The following is a 20,122-nucleotide window of genomic DNA, read 5'->3' as shown; positions in this document are numbered from 1 at the left end:
TTCACTTTGCGAAGAATACCCAATCACATGCAAGGGAAATAAACAAAACAGCATTATTTTTTTTTCTTGCACATGATTGGATGATGGAAGTCAGCAGAGCTTCCCCTCATTTACTAAGCTCTGGAGCAACTGCACTTTGCAAAGTGCTCAGTCTATTTGCCTTTAGTAAATCAACCCCAATGCTGGAAGGGGAACGCTTAAAACTTTAAGGTGGACAGGAACATAATCAGGAATAATGATATCTTGCTATTGGGGTATCCAAGACGTATTGGAGGTTGACTCAAACCACCAGTTGCCACCTATAATTAAAATACCACTTTTGGCTGAACTAACCTTTTAATACTGAATAATTTGTTTCCCGCATGACCCAATCATGATTCTCACTAGCTTTATCCAGACTGGAGCTCTATTGTAAATATAAAGCAAGACCGGCCAAGCTGAACTTCTGGCATACGGCTATCTTTGATCTGTTCTTTAACTACCTTCACCAGTCTAATACACAAACACTAACCATTATTTTTCACTAAGCACAGATGACATGGATGGCGCCCTTATAATGTATAATACTCCATGCATCATTGGTATAGTACCTTTAATCATAACGGTTACCTTCAAACATTTCACCCTCATTAAAGTCAGATAAATGTAAGGCAGCCTCACACAGCTTCTCCCAGCCATGACAACCATCTATTATATATTCTAGAAATGTAAATACAGATACGCACGCCATTCTGCCATATTGACTTTAAAGGATCTCAGGTTAATGAATTGATCCTGGGGGAAAACCTTCCACCTTGACTAATCTCCAGATGTTTGTACTTAGACTTTACAGAACTTCCCCAAGACAGATCAAACTTGAGAGAACTTCATCTTCACCATCACTCTGATGTTTCATCATTTTTCATAATTAGATTGTTTATCTAGTAAATTCAGCCAAGGCCACGGTTCCTGATTAAAATGTATCCATTCATAATGTTTGATTACAATGGATGATATGGCACGTTTCAGTGTTTACTGTGTATGAAGTTTACACTGCGACGGCTTCGCTGATTGTGTCAACATATGCCGTGTATATTCTGTCAGTGTGGGATGGGTGGTCTCAGCAGGCAAGTGTTAATGAGGCATAATATTGTAACAATGTTTATATATATATATATATATATATATATATATATATATATATATATATATATATATATTCATAGTCAAATATAGTCAAATATCTTAAAGGGTTTGTTCACCTTTACATCACCTTTCCAAAAAATTACCTGTGCACTCCAGCTTCTCTAGTATATAAAAAAAAAACAGTCTAGCGGTTTTAATAAAGATACTCAAAGATCGGTTCGAAGTATGGCAATGTTTACATAGTTACATTGGTTCAGCTTGAAACAATGTAAGTATGTATGTGCCACACTTATTGGATCCCAGTGGAAGCATGGTAGTAGACACTGCTACTCCAGTGATCTCCACTTGCTTCTGGGTCCAATGCCTAGAGGCTGAACTGCTACATTGTGATTACAGGAGATCGCTTGATTGGCAAGTGGGCTATTCAGGGAAGGATTTGCATAATCTCAATAAATACACAGCATTTTTCATTGGACGAGGTGGAAAGGCGGGTTGGTTATCCCACAATCTCCACCTTATCTAATCAGAGAATGTTTTGCATTCACTGAGAAAAAAGTGTTTTTGTCCGATTGGCATAGGACCCCAGAGCTAGTGGCAGTCATTGTAGTACCGGTGCCTACGACAGTGATTTTCAGCTTTCACGGGGATCTGACAGGTATGGCACATACATACAGTACTTACATTGGTCCAAGCTGGATCAATGTACCTATGTGAAAATTGTCTTATCTAAAGTTCAGCTTTAATTTCCAAGGCATTCCAGTAGGCCATAGGTGGCCTCTCCCCAGACTTTCCTCAAAACTCCTACATTTAGGGCAGAACAGATGCATGTCCCCCAAAAGCACAGGAACAAGTGCTCTAGTTTGTCCAAAATCTGTACCAGTGGCGGGTGGTGGAAATTTTTTTGGGTATGCCGCCCCGGGTCTGTCGGTAGCACATACCCCAATATCAGCGGCTTCCCCCTGCTCGGCGGCCTCTCGTTTTCCTGCAGCCTCTCCTTTTCCTGCGGCCTCTCTTTGTCTGGCTCATCTTGGCGGCTTCCGTTTCCTCCCTTTTCCTCGGGAGTCTTCTCTTTTCGGCCAATCAGAAAACGGTCTCACACCCGCTTCTGATTGGCCAGATTGAGGATCAGTGTTTCAACAGTGAATATTTATTGGGTTGGGATCGGAGCGCATCCTCTACATCCCGAGCCCACCCGATTTTGAAGCCTATTAGAGACTCTGGCTCTAATCATGTGCTTAAAAAAAAAAACGCTGCTGAAATTCATGCGCCCGGTGCCCTGAAAGTGGCCGGAGGATTGAATAGGTGGTGGCAGCAGTGGCCGTGGATAGATTCATGCTATGCATGAATCTATCCATTACCATATAGAGGGGTGGCATGGAGAGAGGGGGCGGCACCCGGGTGCCCCTAATGGATGGGCCGTCACTGATGCTCTCTCCCTCTGTCGCAGCATAGGCTATGCTCAGCATTGTGCAACAAATTAAGTGGGAGCTTGCTACGGATGTACAGGTTTCTAATTAATCAGAGTGCTTGTCCTTTTGCTAATGATACTGCGCATCTCACAGCCAGCAGGGGTCATCTACTTTAGGAGTTTTATGGACAGTCTGGGTGAAGGCCAAGCAAGGCCTACAGGTATACAGGTATTCCTTGAAAGGTAAAGCAGAGCCAATCTCAGTTACACTTATCACTCCTTCCTCCCCGTCCACTGTCCTTTGCCAGCATTGGCATCTTCCACCCAGCTTCTTCCAGGTGCCAGGCACCTTTATTGGCCAGCACGGGATGACATCATTCCTACGCATGGGCAGGAGTGCAGCCATCCCGGCATACAAGGACTGTGCCGGAATGTAAACCCTAACAATGAACTTCTCTTATTTGCTTTTGTTTGGTCTGTTAAATAAACCACTGAATCTGTTTTGTTATAGCTTATTTACTAAGTGCATAAAAATACTGGTTGATTCTGACAGAAATTCAGAGCTGTCCTGTGCACACTTCTCTAGTATTCTCAAGTCTTCCTAGTTCTTTTTTTGAGACTATAGAATGATTAGGCTTTATGTTGCAGAGAATTAAGCGTGGGTGAGTCTGATTAGTTTAACCTGGGCGGGGCTGACACCACCCAGTCCAAAAAAATTCTGTGTGTTGTCAGGCCATAACAGTGCCCAGGAGTACATTTTTGGCTGATTAACAAGATTTTTTTTTGTCCTTGCAGGGACTTCAAAGGGATACAACATATAGAAATGTATTGGAAAGGTGCACTGCATAGGTTTTTTACTTTTAGTTTGCCTTCACATACACTTTAACCACTTAAGGACTGGCAGGATTTACCCCCTTAATGACCAGGTCATTTTTTAGATTTGGCACTGCATTACTTTAACTGACAATTGCACGGTCATGCAACGCTCTACATAAACAAAATGTATGTCCTTTTTTTCCAACAAATGGAGCTTTCTTTTGGTGGTATTTGATCACCTCTGCGGTTTGTTTTTTTTTGGGGCTATAAACAAAAAAGACTGATAGTTTTGGAAAAAAAAACAATATTTTTTACTTTTTGCTATAATAAATATCCAAAATAAAATAAAAAATCTCTTCATCAGTTTAGGCCAATATGTATTCTTCTACATATTTTTTTGTAAAAAAGATTGCAATAAGCATATATTGATTGGTTTGCACAAAAGTTATAGCGTCTACAAACTAGGGGATATATTTATGGCATTTTTGTCATAGTTTTTTTTTTTTACTAGTAATGACGGTGATCAGCAATTTTTAGTGGGACTGCTTAATTGCGGAGGACAGATCGGACACTTTTGATACTTTTTTGGGTCGATTGACATTTATACAGCAATCAGAGCTATAAAAATGCGCTGATTACTGTATAAATGACACTGGCAGGGAAGGGGTTAACACTAGGTGGCGATCAAGGGGGTAAATGTGTTCCCTGGGAGGTGTTTCTAACTGTGGGAGGATGGGACTGATCACTAGGGACAGACAATCACTCTGTATTTCCTTGTCAGAATGGGGATCTGTTTGTTTACATTGACAGATCCCTGTTCTGGGTCTCTGTGGAGTGATTGCAGGTGGCCGGTGGACATTGCTGCCCCGCCATGCAGCGGGCGCCTGAAAGGGACAGGAGGTACAGCTACAGTGATTTGCGGGAACGAGCTACCTGCCGCAGTGTAATGACGGCGGCTGGTTGGAAAGCGGTTAAAATACACACATTGTATGATGGAATGTAAATATGGAAGTGTGCTTTTAATTAGAATATCCATCCACTCATGATTGCAGGGGGGCTATCAATACAACAGACTTAAAGGCTAAGTTCACCTTTTGTGTTTTGCACCCCCCTCCCCCCCATGACAGCAGGCAAGGGATCCTCTCCCTGCACCCATTGTCAGATTTTAAAAACAGCACGGCTGTTTGGGGCTCCACCCACACAGCCGCATCATTCATTCACACAGATCAGCTCTGATAAGCGCCCTGGTAGTTCACTGACACTTCCTGGATATGAGCAACTGAGATATGGGTGGAGAGCTCTCAGCAGTGTCGGCAGGAGCAGGAGCTTGGCATTGCATTCGCGATCAATAGACCGCAGGTGCAATGCTCTGCAGGCTCAATTGTAAAAATATATAAATAAATGCACATTTTTTTACCTGCAAAAAAAAAAACGTCTTTCTTCGTTTCTGTTGCAAAACTTTGTAAATAAGTAAGTTATCTCCTTCACTGATGGGCACTGATGAGGCTGCATTGATGGGCACTGATGAGGCTGCATTGATGGGCACTAATGAGGCAGCACTTATATGCAGCACTGATAAGCAACACTGAAGGGCACTGAAATACAGTACTGATGGGCAGTAATAGGTGGCACTGATGGGCACTCATAGGCAGCACTGATGGGCACTCATAGGTGGAACTGGAGGGCATGTATAAGCGGCACTGGGGGGCACTGATGGGTGGCACTGAGAGATGGCACTGATAGACAGCACTGGCAGGCATAACTGATGGGCACAGAGTGCCATCCCTAATGGAGAATGATTGCCACCCCTGGTGGGCTCTAGTGGTCATGGGTGGGCATGGTGGTCCACCTGGTGGTCCATGGTGGGCATCCCTGGTGGCCATGGGTGGGCATTCCTGGTGGCCATGGGTGGACATCCTTCATGGTCCTGGGTGGGTATCCTCGGGGGGGGCTGCACTCATAAACAAACAATGCAGACCCCCCGTCAGGAGAGCAGACGATCGGCTCTCTTCTAATAGCGTCGGTCAGCGAGAGAAGAGGAGAAGTCGATACACTGCTTTTCCTGTTTACACCGTGATCAGCTGTGATTGGACACAGCTGATCACGTGGTAAAGAGCCTCCATCAGAGGCTCTTTACCTAGATCGGAGATGCAGTGTGTCAAATTGACACACCACACCACCGATCGGGCGCACAATCGCGGTTTATCCTGCTGGACGTCATATGACGCCCAGTCAGGATAACTGAACCACTTCCCGGCTGTCATTCTGCTATAGGCCGGGTGGGAAGTGGTTAAGCATTTCTCTAGAATTTCCAAACTCATTTTATACTCCTGGAGTAAAAAAATTTAATATCATGTTATTATTTATGGTATTAAGGTTTGAACAAACTCATAGATACAGATTTAAACACTCTGGACAGTCTGAGGAGGCTTGTAATGCTGCACGTTGCTGGATGGTGGTCTGAGGGATGGCCTGTAATCCACAGTGCCCTGGGTGACGCTGCCAGTGGTCAAAGGAGGCCTATAATACACAGTTACACAGGGTGCTCTGGACGGACGGTGGTCTGAGGGGAGGCCTGTAATACACAGATACACAGGGTGCTCTGGACGGACGGTGGTCTGAGGGGAGGCCTGTAATACACAGTTACACAGGGTTCTCTGGACGGACGGTGGTCTGATGGGAGGCCTGTAATACACAGTTACACAGAGTTCTCTGGACGGACGGTGGTCTGAGGGGAGGCCTGTAATACACAGTTACACAGGGTTCTCTGGACGGACGGTGATCTGAGGGGAGGCCTGTAATACACAGTTACACAGGGTTCTCTGGACGACGGACGGTGGTCTGAGGGGAGGCCTGTAATACACAGTTACACAGGGTGCTCTGGACGGACGGTGGTCTGAGGGGAGGCCTGTAATACACAGTTACACAGGGTTCTCTGGACAGACGGTGGTCTGAGGGGAGGCCTGTAATACACAGTTACACAGGGTTCTCTGGACAGACGGTGATCTGAGGGGAGGCCTGTAATACACAGTTACACAGGGTTCTCTGGACGGACGGTGGTCTGAGGGGAGGCCTGTAATACACAGTTACACAGGGTTCTCTGGACGGACGGTGGTCTGAGGGGAGGCCTCAGGCCTGCTGTAATTGTAATGCACCATAACTGTTATTACTGTACACACACAGTCTGCTCTGCTGTAAGTGCCTGGTGGCGCGGTCACCTCGTCAGGACTCGGGAGGCCTGGCTGGCCTGTAATGCACAGTGCTGCTCTCACGCTCAGGTCTCTGGAAGTTTTCTTGTCACGGTGCACTTGCTTGCTGGGAGCGGATTCCGGAAGCAGGCGGAGCTCCGTGAAAAAACGGAAGTTAGTTTCACGAGGGTAAACGTCCCTGCCTCACATTATTTGTGTCCCGTGTTCGTTAACGAAAACAGATCTGATTTTCGTCATAGTTTTCGTCAGTGGATGAAAATGTGCTGTACTTTTCGTTTCATTTTCATCACCGTAAAAATGCCTGATGAAATTAACACTGAGCATCAGGCAATAGAGGTACCAGAGGGCAGTCGGGTCTGCATACCATCTGGGGTCAGTCCCAACACAAGACAAGGCGATCCCTATCATGCCAGTTCACACCACTGTCCTGCGATGGTGTGCATTGAAAAAGAATAGGACATGCAGTATTCTTTTTTCAGTGCAGTGCGGTGCGACGCAATTCCATTTTTTAATCATATTTACTTAGGTGGATGCTGCATCTGTCCCCTGCTGGCTCTAAGGCTGAGAACTGAGCGATCAAACACCGCCCATCGCTCGGTTCTCATAGCTCCCTAAACAGAGAGATGGTGACTGTCGGTCACTGGCTCTCTGCTCTGCCCCCCACGCTAGAGTGCTGGGCTGTGGAGAGGGCGGGAGCGGCCGGCCGGCTGAGAGGCTGAGCCGGGTACCAGTCCAGGCATGCGGGCGGATCCCGACCATATTGTTGCGATCTTGCCCCAGCCTGGGCCAGCTCTGTGATGTCAGCCGCCAGCGGGCTTCAGGCTGCTGTCAGCTGAAAACGGTCTGCACTCCTGTGATCCACAAGAGAAGTACAGCCGAACGAGCTTTGGCTGTACTTCTCCTTTAATGAATTGACACTATTTGCCATTTTAAGTTCACACATAAAAGAAAAAAAGAAAAAAGTAGACAGTGCTGGCAAATTAGAACTGTTCTTCCCAGTGCATACCAGTAGCCATGGTGGTGTGAACAAGCCTTTAAACCCAATACTCTGTTTTAGCCCTCATTCATACTGGTGTGATTTGTCATGCGATTTTACAGTTCCAAATCGCATGACTAGCCGCACCCTATTGCCGGCAATGGAAGTTCATATTGTAGCGACTCATGTCGCAGCGATTATGAAAAAGGTTCCTGCTCTACTTTTTTCCATAGGCTTCTGTTAAATCTGCAGCTTTGAAATTGCACTGAAGTAGTGTGATTTCAAAGCCGCACCAGTGTGAACCAGTTCTTAAAGCGGAACTCCAGTCATTTTTTCATCTTTCCATCTATTAAATCTTCTGCCCTTGTTGTTTTAACTTTGGATAGTAAAATATTTTTTTTTCCTGTCAGTAAATACCTTATACAGCCCACTTCCTGTTTCTTGTCTGGTCATTAGCCTAGGCTTATGACATCATGCACAGCTCTCTCTCTCACTCTCCTGAGAGTTTGCCCTCCAGGAAGGGAGGGGGGATGAGTCATAAGAGGGCCAATGAGAGCTGGAGGTGTGCCTCTGTGTGTCTGTGTAAATCCAGGAAGTGAACAGACAGCAGCTTCAGCTGCCCACAGTTAAAATGGTTGCAGCCAGACTCAGTGGAGGGAGATTTCTGCAGCATATTTGGCAAGTACAGAATCACAGTATATATAAAATAATATGCAAAGTGGTTGGAGGGAAGCTTCAGAATGGCAAAAAATGTTTTTATTACAAATTATGTGAGCAGACTGCAGTTCCTCTTAAATCTTCACTATAATGTTATCCTTTACTACAGCACTACCCCCTAGTTCTAACCCTTATCTAATCCAAGATAAACCAGTCAACCAATGAACCAATCACTGGCTTCACAGCAGAAGGAGTCATGCTGATTGGCTTCTGAACAAGCCCCTGTAATGAGGATATTCAACAGAAAGTCCAATTAGTTGTATATTAGATATGCATTCTAGAATGCAGGAGGAAGCTTTGGAAACCACAACTGTTTGCCTGTGGCTGTGTAAAGTGGGACTCAATGTGGCAATAAAAAACTAGAAAATCACAAGGATCCTACAGCAAGCCCTTGGATGGAATCAATGAGCACACATATTATATACATTAAACAGCCAACATGTGGATATCATTTCACTGATATTATCGTTTCTTTTTTTCTCCTCAACTTAAATGTCTGCGGCTGTGTCTGCCCGGGGGGACATACTTATTTGACAATCCCCATCACAAAGTGAAGATCGAGGAGATTTAACAGGTTAGGTTAACGCGTTTTTTTTTTTTTTTTTTACAGTGTTACCCTATATATTGTAGAGCTGCTGGTCCATGATTATGTGGTAGAAAACAGTAAACCGAACATATATCTATGTATTTATGTATATCAAAAAACACAAATGAACAAAAAAAAAACATGTAGATAGCACTAGATTATCCGCAATATGGCTTCTGTGTAATGTCAGAAACAGTAGAATGTAGTCACTTTGCCAGTGGTGGCTGGTGCTCAAAATTTTTGGGGGAGGCGCAAACAAACTGAAAAACACTGAAACCCCCCCATCAATTGCAGCCTCACTGTGCCCATCAAATGCAGCCTGCAGCCACTTGTGCCCATCATATGCAGCCACTTGTGCCCGTCATATGCTACCACTTGTGCCCGTCATATGCAGCCACTTGTGCCCGTCATATGCAGCCACTTGTGCCCATCAAATGCAGCCCACTTGTGCCCGTCAAATACATCCACTTATGCCCATCAAATGCAGCCATTTGTGCCCGTCATATGCAGCCATTTGTGCCCGTCATATGCAGCCATTTGTGCCCATCATATACAGCCACTTGTGCCCATCATATGCAGCCACTTGTGCCCATCATATGCAGCCACTTGTGCCCATCATATGCAGCCACTTGTGCCCATCATATGCAGCCACTTGTGCCCAGTATATGCAGCCACTTGTGCCCAGTATATGCAGCCACTTGTGCCCAGTATATGCAGCCACTTGTGCCCAGTATATGCAGCCACTTGTGCCCAGTATATGCAGCCACTGTGCCCACCGCCCCCCCCCCCTCCCACTCGCAGGGATCGCAGCTCTGGCAGCACCCCCAACCCTCTCCCCCCCGCCCTCGCACGTGGCTCTGACATTGTGGCACTTACCGCCAGGCAGCAGCTCCTCAGTGCACCAGAGCAGCAGCGACCTCCGCTTCAGCGTGTGTCTCCGAGTCCTCCGCTCCTCTTCCTAAGCGCCAGGCATCCAATAGGGTGGCCTGGCGCTTTGGCCAATCAGGAAACAGGTCTGACGCCCTGCCTCCTGATTGGCGGGGAGAAAGGTTAGTGTGAAAATAGCGAAAATTAATTCGCTATCGTCACACAATTGGGTGGGATCAGGGCGCCCCGAGCCCACCCTATTTTGAAGACTATTAAAGCCTCTGGCTTTAATCAGGTGCTTCAAAAAGTACCACCCCCTCCCGCCCCCGCCATAGGGATCCATGCGTCCGGCATCCTGAAAGGGGCGGGTGTATGGATGGGGGGGCAGCGCCCGTGCGGCCACAGTGCACGGGCCGCCACTGCACTTTGCCATGTTTCATCAGAATGGCTTAGTTATAAAGCTTTATTTTTTTATCTGCTTCTTCCTCCCTCCGTTGCCAAATTTGGCACCTTTCGGGGGGGGGGGGGGGGGAGTGGGTACCTGTTTGTGACAGGTATCTGTACCCACTTCTGAGAGATCTCACAGCGGCAGGATTACTCAGAAGTTTGGCCCCCCTCCTCCTTCCCCCGCCACCGGGCCAGACAGAAAGCGCAGTGTGTATCGCACATGTGCAGTAGGGAACCGACAGTGAAGCCGCAAGTCTACACTGCCAATTTCCCTTGCAGGCAATGGAAGCAGCAGCATCCGAGAGCCAATGGAAACATCGGCTGGGGTGCCGACATCGCTGGATTCCAGGACAGGTAAGTGTCCTAATATTAAAAGTCAGCAGCTACAGTATTTTTTGCTGGGGGGGGCAGGACTCCACTTTTATAAATTTTAATCATAGCTTTATTGGTTATTGGACCAATGTAACTATGTATATACCATAACTGGCTGGTGCCCTTGGAAGCTGGAAATCACCGCTACCCCAGTGCTTGCTTCTGGGTCCTGCGCCAAGCGGCTGAACTGCTGTATTCTGAAGACAGGAGGTTGGCCACTCAGCATAGGCGCTTTTTGAAAAATGCTTGCCATTTTCTGAGTGAATGCAAACATTCCCTGATTGGACGTTATGTCACTGCCCATCTTGCCACCTCATCCAATCAGAGATTCCAAAGATTGCAAAGCATTCTCTGAATGGCACCCATGCAAAGCAGCCAACCTCCTGTGTTCATAATACAGTAGGGCAGCCACTTGGCATGGGACCCAAAAGCAAGTAGGGATCACTGGGGTAACAGTGTCTACTTCAGTGATTTCCAGCTTCCAGGGGCATCATCCAGGAATGCCTGTGCTTTTTTTTACCTTTGTAAGTGCAATTTTACTTTTAATAAAATGGATAATATTCAGTATACAGAGTGCACAATTTGTTTTCTGTTCTTATATCCTTCTATGACCTGATTTTTCTGAGGAACTAAGCAAGTGTGAGAGAGAGGAGCCAGTGAGCCAATGTTCAGCTTTTCCCAGGTTTAAAGGGAACAGGCATATTAAGACCTTGTATAATTTAAAGGTCTTAACCCCTCAATGCCGGCGCCTTCCAACCCTTTAGGAGGTTTCTAATGCCAGGAGGCTGGGTGGGGTTTCTGATCATGTGACCACCATGATTGGCTGTCACAGCAGTCACATGATCTGAAAGCTACCGATCGGAAGCAGAGATTGGGAGGTTGCATTTGATGGGCACTGGTGAGGCTGCATTGATGGGCACTGGTGGGCTGCATTTGATGGGCGCTTCATTAAAAAGGTGGGGTATACATCGGCAGGGAAAAAGGGGTGGAGTCAGGGGTGGAGAGGGGGGGGCTGGTTCCACCCGCAAGATTTGTTAGTTAAAAAAAACTGGCGCCTAACTTTATCTGGCTCCTCGATTCAAAGCAAAATTTGTCAAGCCCTGATTATGTATATCTTTTTGAAAAACAGTAAATAAATATTCTTCATGCTCACCTATCAACTGTGCAAAAAGAAAAGCTGCAGCACTCAAAGTTATGACAAACCTTCAATAAATGAATCACCCAATGTGCCGTGCTAAAACCCAAACCCCAAATCAGTGTCAAAACTCAAAACAATTCAAACACAGATAACAACCTGAATATCCACAATAATTTCTCCACAAATTGGTGCACAATATATATATATATATATATATAAAAAATTGATTGTGAACATACAGTATATCAGCAATAGTCCATAAATCCATCAATCCGTGCGCCAAAAAAAATATATAATAAAAATCCCTCCTGAAGTTTAAATTGAATCCCAGTGTGTACTTAAAATTCCACACCATTACAGAGGTTATAGATGGCTTCTCATCTTTATTGAACCTCTTTGCGCCGGCGGTGCGCATATATGCCGCCTCTTGGCGGGTGGGCTAAAAGACCTTGCATGTCTCCCCTGTGTTCCACTGAATGTAATAAAATGCACATCGCACTGCATTACATTCTTTCCCAGCCTTAATGGCTGGGGAAACTGTCAACGGGAACCCTGAAATTACGCCACACGTCATAGATCACACGGCTGTCGTTAATCTAAAATACATTAAAATTAATTTAAAATTGATATAAATGTGTAGCAAGTCAATCAACCCACCAGATTGGACTCAGATGGTTGATGATACTTCTCTGTCCCCATCCTGACCAGGCCATCATTGTATAGAAATATCCTTAGCGGATCGCAGGAAGTGACCAGGATGTAAATCCGCAAGTCAAACTTGTATCCTTCCAGCAAGAACGGTTTGTCGAGATATTCTTGAACAATCAGATGATCCTGAGCCTGGAGCTTCTCTCCATTTCGTATCAGAGAAATGCTGGAAATAAAGGACAAGAAATAAAAAAACGCGTTATTTCCCTATTGCATTTCACAATCTAAAGAAAGACTTTAAGGGGTTGATTTACTAAAGATAAATAGTCTGTGCACTGCAAGTACAGTTTCTCTAGATCTGAGGGGAACATGCAAGAAAAATTTTTTAAAAAAATGCATTTTTGCTTGCACGATTGGATTATTTCAGATCTTCCCCTTAGATCTAGAGCAACTGCACTTCCAAGTGCACTTGTAATGTACAGAATATTTGCCTTTAGTAAATCAACCTTCTTGTGTCGGATGAAAATAATGAACAGACAGGGATTACCTAAAGTGAGAGCAGCTGATCTCATAACAAAATCTCAAATTTTCCCATAAAAGCCAAGTTTGAACATCAAAGTCGCATGACTAGTCATAACCCATGTTTTCCAATGACAACCATTCATATATGTGCAGCAACGTTAAAGTAGTTCATGCACTACTTTGGTCTGACTTTCATGAAACTTGAGGGCCATAGATTTCAATGTTAACCCTCAAAAGATGCATGAAAGTCTCACCTGAATGTTTTACATGCAACAGTGGATCCAACTTTGCACAGGGACAAGTCACATCCATGTCACAACCATCCAAAGTTTCACCAAGACTTTGGAGTCGTATAAATGTGGATGGAGCCTAAAAGTCAAACTAAACTCTCCTGTCTTGTGTCAGGAGATGTAAAGACCACGTATAGGCAAAAAGGTGTGGAGTAGAGAACGGTTAGCTCCTCTGTCAGGATTTTATTGCTATATAGTTGATTGAGGTTAAAGAAATCAAGCTAGAGAGTGATCCATATAGTAGAATAAACACAGATTTATTATTCCATATATTCATTTATTATTATTATTTATTTTTTTTATTTTATTTATTTCAGGTACTTATATAGCGCCGTCAATTTACGCAGCGCTTTACATATATATATTATACATTCACATCAGTCCCTATACCCTCAAGGAGCTTACAATCTAAGGTCCCTAACTCACATTCATACCTATACTAGGGCTGATTTAGACAGGATCCAATTAACCTACCAGCATGTCTTTGGAGTGTGGGAGGAAACCGGAGTACCCGGAGGAAACCCACGCAGACACAGGGAGAACATGCAAACTCCAGGCAGGTAGTGTCGTGGTCGGGATTCGAACCAGCGACCCTTCTTACTGCTAGGCGAGAGTGCTACCCACTGCGCCACTGTGCCGCCCCGTTATTTGTTTATTTAATGTTCCACGTACATTCATAAAAAGATACACTATATATATGGATCTTCCCAAACAGGGGAAAAGATTCATCATCCAAATCCAAACAGTTATATTAGGTAACAATAAAAATGATTTTCAAACATAGGATAGTACACAAATTAAAATTGAAAATTGAAAATTTTAATATTCAATATTATTATATATTGGCTATATGGCTGATTAGTGTATATAATTGACACAATTGTAATGTTCAACCAGTAAATATATTCTGCGAACAAGTGGTGGAATGCCATTCAGAAACACTTATGAAGTTCTCATTGGCATCATCCCAAAATTATATATAACCAAATAATCAAAAAAAATAAAAATAAAAGGACTTTATGCCTTTGAGAACCAACTTCACACCAGTTTGTATAAAAACTTTACAATTTTTTTTAATTTACATATTAAAACATATTTGTATATATACCACACGGTACGGAGCATACTAGTAGAGGTTAAGTGTAGGATTTTGATTCAGTTGATCAATGATCCAATAAGTGGTTGGTCTACGCTTTCACGGGAGCCCCCCACTTCTTCAGGACCACATAAGTCATGTATCAATTAATATATATAGCTCTGACTATAAGAGAACATGCATGATAGATAGATAGATAGATAGATAGATAGATAGATAGATAGATAGATAGATAGATAGATAGATAGATAGATAACATATATCAACAGCATATAAATGAATTAGCTAGCTCCAATGGGAACAGAGAGGGCCAAACAGGGACAAAAAACCCCCAAAACACCGGATCATGAATAATGAACAAAGTGCTTAAAAACTGCTCTTACCTGGGCAGAGAAATTAGGGGAAATATCAGATGGTATGAGTATATATAATATTAAATATTGGTGCTGTACTTGTATATATAAAAGGGCACCGGGGATTCCAGTTGTCCCAATCAAATAAGATATATTCTTATCTCCCCATCTTCCATAAACAGCACCCTGAAATTGACACATGAGTATATAAGTCCCTCAAAAAATCCAGAGGTAGAGGAGAGATCAAACAGTCCCACACATGTAAACAGATACTAGCCATGTGTGATTGGTCCCCTAGGCGCCATTATGTTGAGAACATCACTTTCGGTCAAGTGCCATGTGTTCAAGGCGATGCCATTTGTCCACGACGCGGCGTTCAGCTTTTAGAGGGGAGAAACCTGCCCCAGGCTGTGGGCACCCCCTATTTACATAGGAATTTTTCCATGGTGGGGGGGGGGGAGGCCCTTGGATACACCCACTGTTCCTATAAAAGGGCCAATGCACAGCATGCATGTTGGATGATTTCATTATAGTAATTCGGAACAAGAGGTTATTCTTCTATTGAACCCATATGGGGTAAGTTAGATTGGAAAGGCTAGCATCTCTTTACATGTTTGGGACTGTTTATCTCTTCTCTACCTCTGGATTTTTTGAGGGACTTCTATACTCGTATGTCAATTTCAGGGTGCTGTTTATGGAAGAGGGGGGAGCTTTGAATACATCCTATTTGATTGGGATAACTGAAATTACCGGATTACTGGTGCCCCATATATATATATATATATATATATATATATATATATATATATATATATATATATATATATATATATATATATATATATATATATATACACAAGTACAGCACCAATATATAATATTCTGCTCATACCATCTGATATTTCCCCAAATTTTTCTGCCCGGGTATGAGTAGTTTTTAAGCACTTTGTTAATTTTTTGGTATTTTCTGTTATGTATAGTGAATAGGTCCTTCTAAAGAGGACCCTATATTCAACCCTGTTTTTTACATCCTATATTTTCCTCTGTATTTGGCTTATGTAGTTGTGGGTCTATCCCATGGGACGGTAGGTACAATTCTATTTGGAGAACCTTCTTCCTCTCTATCTGATACATCTGATGAATTTGCTTCTAATACTTACCATATGCCATTTAAGGTATGGTTGATACATAATACTATATTCATTTAAATAATGTGATGTGGTGTTTTGTTTTGTTTTGTCCCTGTTTGGTCCTCTCTGTTCCCATTGGAGATAGCGAATTCATTAATATGCTGCTGATAAATGCTATATATACAGTGCATCCGGAAAGTATTCACAGTGCTTCACTTTTTCCACATTTTGTTAGGTTAAAGTCTTATTCCAAAATTGATTAAATTCATTATTTTCCTCAAAATTCTACAAACAATACCCCCTACTTGACAACGTGAAAGGAGTTTATTTGAAATGTTTGAAAATTTATTAAAAATGAAAAAAAAATGACATGTACATAAGTATTCACAGCCTTTGCTCAATACTTTGTTGAAGCACCTTTGGCACCAATTACAGCCTCAAGTCTTTTTGAGTATGATGCTACAAGCTTGGCACACCTACTTTTAGGCAGTTTCTCATATTCTTCTTTGCAGGGCCTCTTAAGCTCCACCATGTTGGATGAGGAGCGTCAGTGCACAGTCATTTTCAAATCTCTCCAGAGATGTTTGATCAGGTTCAAGTCTGGGCTCTGGCTGGGCCACTCAAGGACATTCACAGAGTTGTCCCGTAGCCCCTCATTTGTTATCTTGGCTGTGTGCTCTGTCCTGTTGGAAGATGAACCTTCGCCCCAGTCTGAGGTCCAGAGTGCTCTGGAGCAGGTTTTCATCAAGGATATCTCTGTACATTGCTGCATTCATCATTTCTTCGATCCTGACTAGTCTCCCAGTTCCTGCAGCTGAAAAACATTCCCACAGAATGATGATGCCACCACCATGCTTCACTGTAGGGGTGGTATTGGCCAGGTGATGAGTGGTGCCTGGTTTCCTCCAGACATGGCGCTTACCATTCAGGCCAAAGAGTTCAATCTTTGTTTCATCAGACCAGAACATTTTGTCTCTCATGGTCTGAGAGTCCTTCAGGTGCCTTTTGGCAAACTCCATGTGGACTGTGAAGTGCCTTTTACTGAGGAGTGGCTTCTGTATGGCCACTCTACCATACAGGCCTGAATGGGAGTGCTGCAGAGATGGTTGTTCTTCTGGAAGGTTCTCTTCTCTCCACAGAGAAATGCTGGAGCTCTGTCAGAGTGACCATCAGGTTCTTGGTCACCTCCCTGACTAAGGCCCTTCTCCCCTGATCGCTTAGTTTGGCCAATCGGCCTGCTCCAGGAAGAGTCCTGGTGGTTGCAAACTTCTTCCATTTATGGATGATGGAGGCCACTGTGCACATTGGGACCTTCAATGCTGCAGAAATGTTTCTGTACACTTCCCCAGATCTGTACCTCGATACAATCCTGTCTCGGAGGTCTACAGAAAATTCCCTGGATTTCAAGGCTTGGTTTGTGCTCTGACATGCACTGTTAACTGTGGGACCTTACAGTATATAGACAGGTGTGTGCCTTTCCAAATCATGTCCGATCAACTGTGGTGGACTCCAATCAAAATTTAGAAACAGCTCAAGGGTGATCAGTGGAAACAGGATGCACCTGAGCTCAATTTTGAGTGCCATAGCAAAGGCTGTAAATACTTATGTACATGTGATTTTTTTAGTTTTTTAATTTGAATACATTTGCAAAGATTTCATACAAACTTCTTTCACATTGTCATTATGGGGTATTGTTTGTAGAAATTTGAGGAAATTACCGTAATTAATTTAATCCATTTTGGAATAAGGCTGTAACAGAACAAAATGTGGAAAAAGTGAAGCGCTGTGAATACTTTCTGGATGCACTGTATACATATGTTGATGGTCTTTTTCTCTTTTTTGTTAAGCATTTTCTCTTTTAATCAGAGCTACATATATTAAATGATGGATGACATATGTGGTCCTGAAGAAGCGGGGGCTCCCGCGAAACACGTAGACCAACCATTTCTTGGATCATTGATCAGCTGAATCAAAATTCTACACTAACTCTACTATTATGCTTTGTACTGTATGGTATATATACAAATGTATTAATGTTCTTCTTTTACAATGTAAATCAATAAGATTTGTAAAGTTTAAATACAAACTGCGATGAAGGTGGTTATCAAAGGCATATTTAAAGTCCCTTTTTTTGAGGGGGGAGGGTTATTTGGTTAAGTAAATATATTCCCTGCAAATAGGCAATGAACAATAGTTCCAAAATGTATTTAGCTTTAAATATGGAACGTTTGGTTTTTGCACAATACATGTAATTGTTTGCCAATATCCAAATAGGTGGGAGCTTCTAAATATGTAATCAATACTTTCTAAGCATATAAACTTCAATATCCAACACATGACAAAAACTGATCTTTTTCCTGTTTGTGGGAATCCATATGTACTGTATATATTTTATGAACTTATATGGAATAATAAACTGTATTTTATGTATAGGCTCTCTATAAATTTCTTTACCCTCTAAAGCAGTGGTCTCCAAACTGTGGCCCTTTGTTTGCCTTTATCCCTTGGGGCACTTTTCCTTCCACTGATACCAACAATAGGGCATAATTCCTGCTACTGACATCAGCGATAGGGCACTATTTCTCCCATGGACACCAACAATGGGGCACTATTTTTCCCATGGATACTAACGATGGGGCACTATTTCTCCTATAGACACCAACGATGGGGCACTATTCCTCCCACTGATATAAATGATGGGCACTGATCCTCAAACTGACACCAACAATGGTGCACTATTTCTCCCATTGACACCAACAATGGGGCACTATTTCTCCCATTGACACCAACAATTCCTCCCCCTAATACCAAAGATGTATTGTTTACTCCCACTGATATCAGGACAATTTCTACTCCCAATGACCACAGTCCAGCCCCCCTAAAGTTTGAAGGACAGTAGACTGGCCCTTTTTTTTAGAAAGGTTGGAGCCCCCTGCTCTATACCCTTAAGCCAACTATAGATGGATTGAAATTCAGCTGGTTCAACAGGGACGAGATTATTTCGATCCATGTATGAGCAGGGAGGTTGTACAGAAGTCTATCGATCAATTTCTGTACAACTGCCCGGATTTTCCCGCACTCGATCAGCATCACTGGCTATAGCCGGCAAAGCTGATCAGCGTATTCTGACAGCGGGAAAGTCTCCCCACTGTCAGAATACAATAGCTCAGGGAAGAGGATTCCCCCATCCACCTCAAATGTGTGGATGGGGAAACTGAATCAGTTCTTTTTGTTCAAACTGGATGCTGGATGAATAAAAAAACAGCCCCATAACGTAGGCCAGCAAGGCACTCCATTGATCCTCCCTCCTCTTCCCCTTTAGTTCTCCTAACTAACGACTGACTCCAGACTACACTGTCCGCTTTCAAATCTTTCATGTGAAGACCGGAAGGTTAGGAAAGCAGGTTAGGAGAGGAAAGCAGCACAGAGAGGAGCCAGCAGCATTGAAAGTTGTAAACTGCAAGTGCCTGGGGTAAGAATTTATATTGTGCTCAATGTGTTAAAGCGGAGCTCAACCCAAAAGGGGAAGTTTCACTTGTCTGCCCCCTCCTCCCCATCTGCTGTCACATTTGGCACCTTTTGGGGGAGAGCGGGTACCTAGTTTTGACAGGTACCCGCTCCCACTTCCGGCTAAGTTTGTGGCAGCCGGCCCAATCATAGAGTGCAGCGCGCTTCGCGCATGCGCAGTAGGGAACCGGCAGTGAAGTGGCAAGGCTTTCCCTTAGTGGAGATGCCGGCAGCAGCACCCGGTAGCTGATTGAAGAATGGCTTCAAATAAATACACCGCTGGATTCCTGGACAGGTAAGTATCCTAATATAAAAAGTCAGCAGCTACAGTATTTGTAGCTGCTGACTTTTGATTTTTTTTCTGCAGGAGCCAATGAAGAGATGAAGAGATTTCTTCAACTCCTAACAGGAGGTAAAGGAAAAAATCTCCCATATAGAGACACGGGTGGCAATGAAAACCTGACATAGACCCCTTACACATATGATAGGCTCCGTTGGAGTGCGCCTGCTCAGCGGGGACTCTCTCCACTGATCCCTGCAGAGCGGGCGGATGACAGGTTCGTGTCTGCTCAGCTGATGCAGAGTGGACACAGACACAGTCCGCTCTCCTCTATGAGTGGTCGGATTTAAACGGACCGCATCTTCGTTTACACCCAACTGCCATCCATTCCAATCCCTACACGTCTGTTCTTAGTGGACAGGATCAGATGTCAGTGGGTGTCAACAGACACATGTCCTACTCTATCCTAAACAAAGGAAAAATGTCTATTAAATATATAGAAGACACCAAAACTTCTGATTGACTATAGATTTCTCAACAACAGTGTGAAAGATAATGAAGGAAATAAAATAAATGTAGTCTCAGACAGTGGCGGCTGGTGGGTTCTTCTTTTAGGGGGCGGCAAACAAACAACA

At 43.7% G+C, this 20,122-nt stretch overlaps 1 protein-coding gene across 2 annotated transcripts in view; it reads right to left on the bottom strand.

Annotated features, from left to right (window-relative positions):
- Positions 1–20,122, bottom strand: part of TTLL7 (tubulin tyrosine ligase like 7) — a 302,305-nt gene that overhangs the window by 203,039 nt on the left and 79,144 nt on the right. For both annotated transcript variants that reach the window (XM_073593653.1, XM_073593652.1), the window contains exon 7: positions 12,319–12,535. In XM_073593653.1, coding sequence (XP_073449754.1) covers positions 12,319–12,535 — 217 coding nt within the window. The remainder of the gene's footprint in view (positions 1–12,318; positions 12,536–20,122) is intronic.

This window comes from Aquarana catesbeiana, linkage group LG07, assembly GCF_042186555.1.
Source record: "Aquarana catesbeiana isolate 2022-GZ linkage group LG07, ASM4218655v1, whole genome shotgun sequence".
NCBI classification, from domain to species: Eukaryota; Metazoa; Chordata; class Amphibia; order Anura; family Ranidae; genus Aquarana; species Aquarana catesbeiana.
The sequence above is the reverse complement of the archived record's forward strand: the minus strand, read 5'-3'. Positions and strand labels throughout refer to the sequence as shown.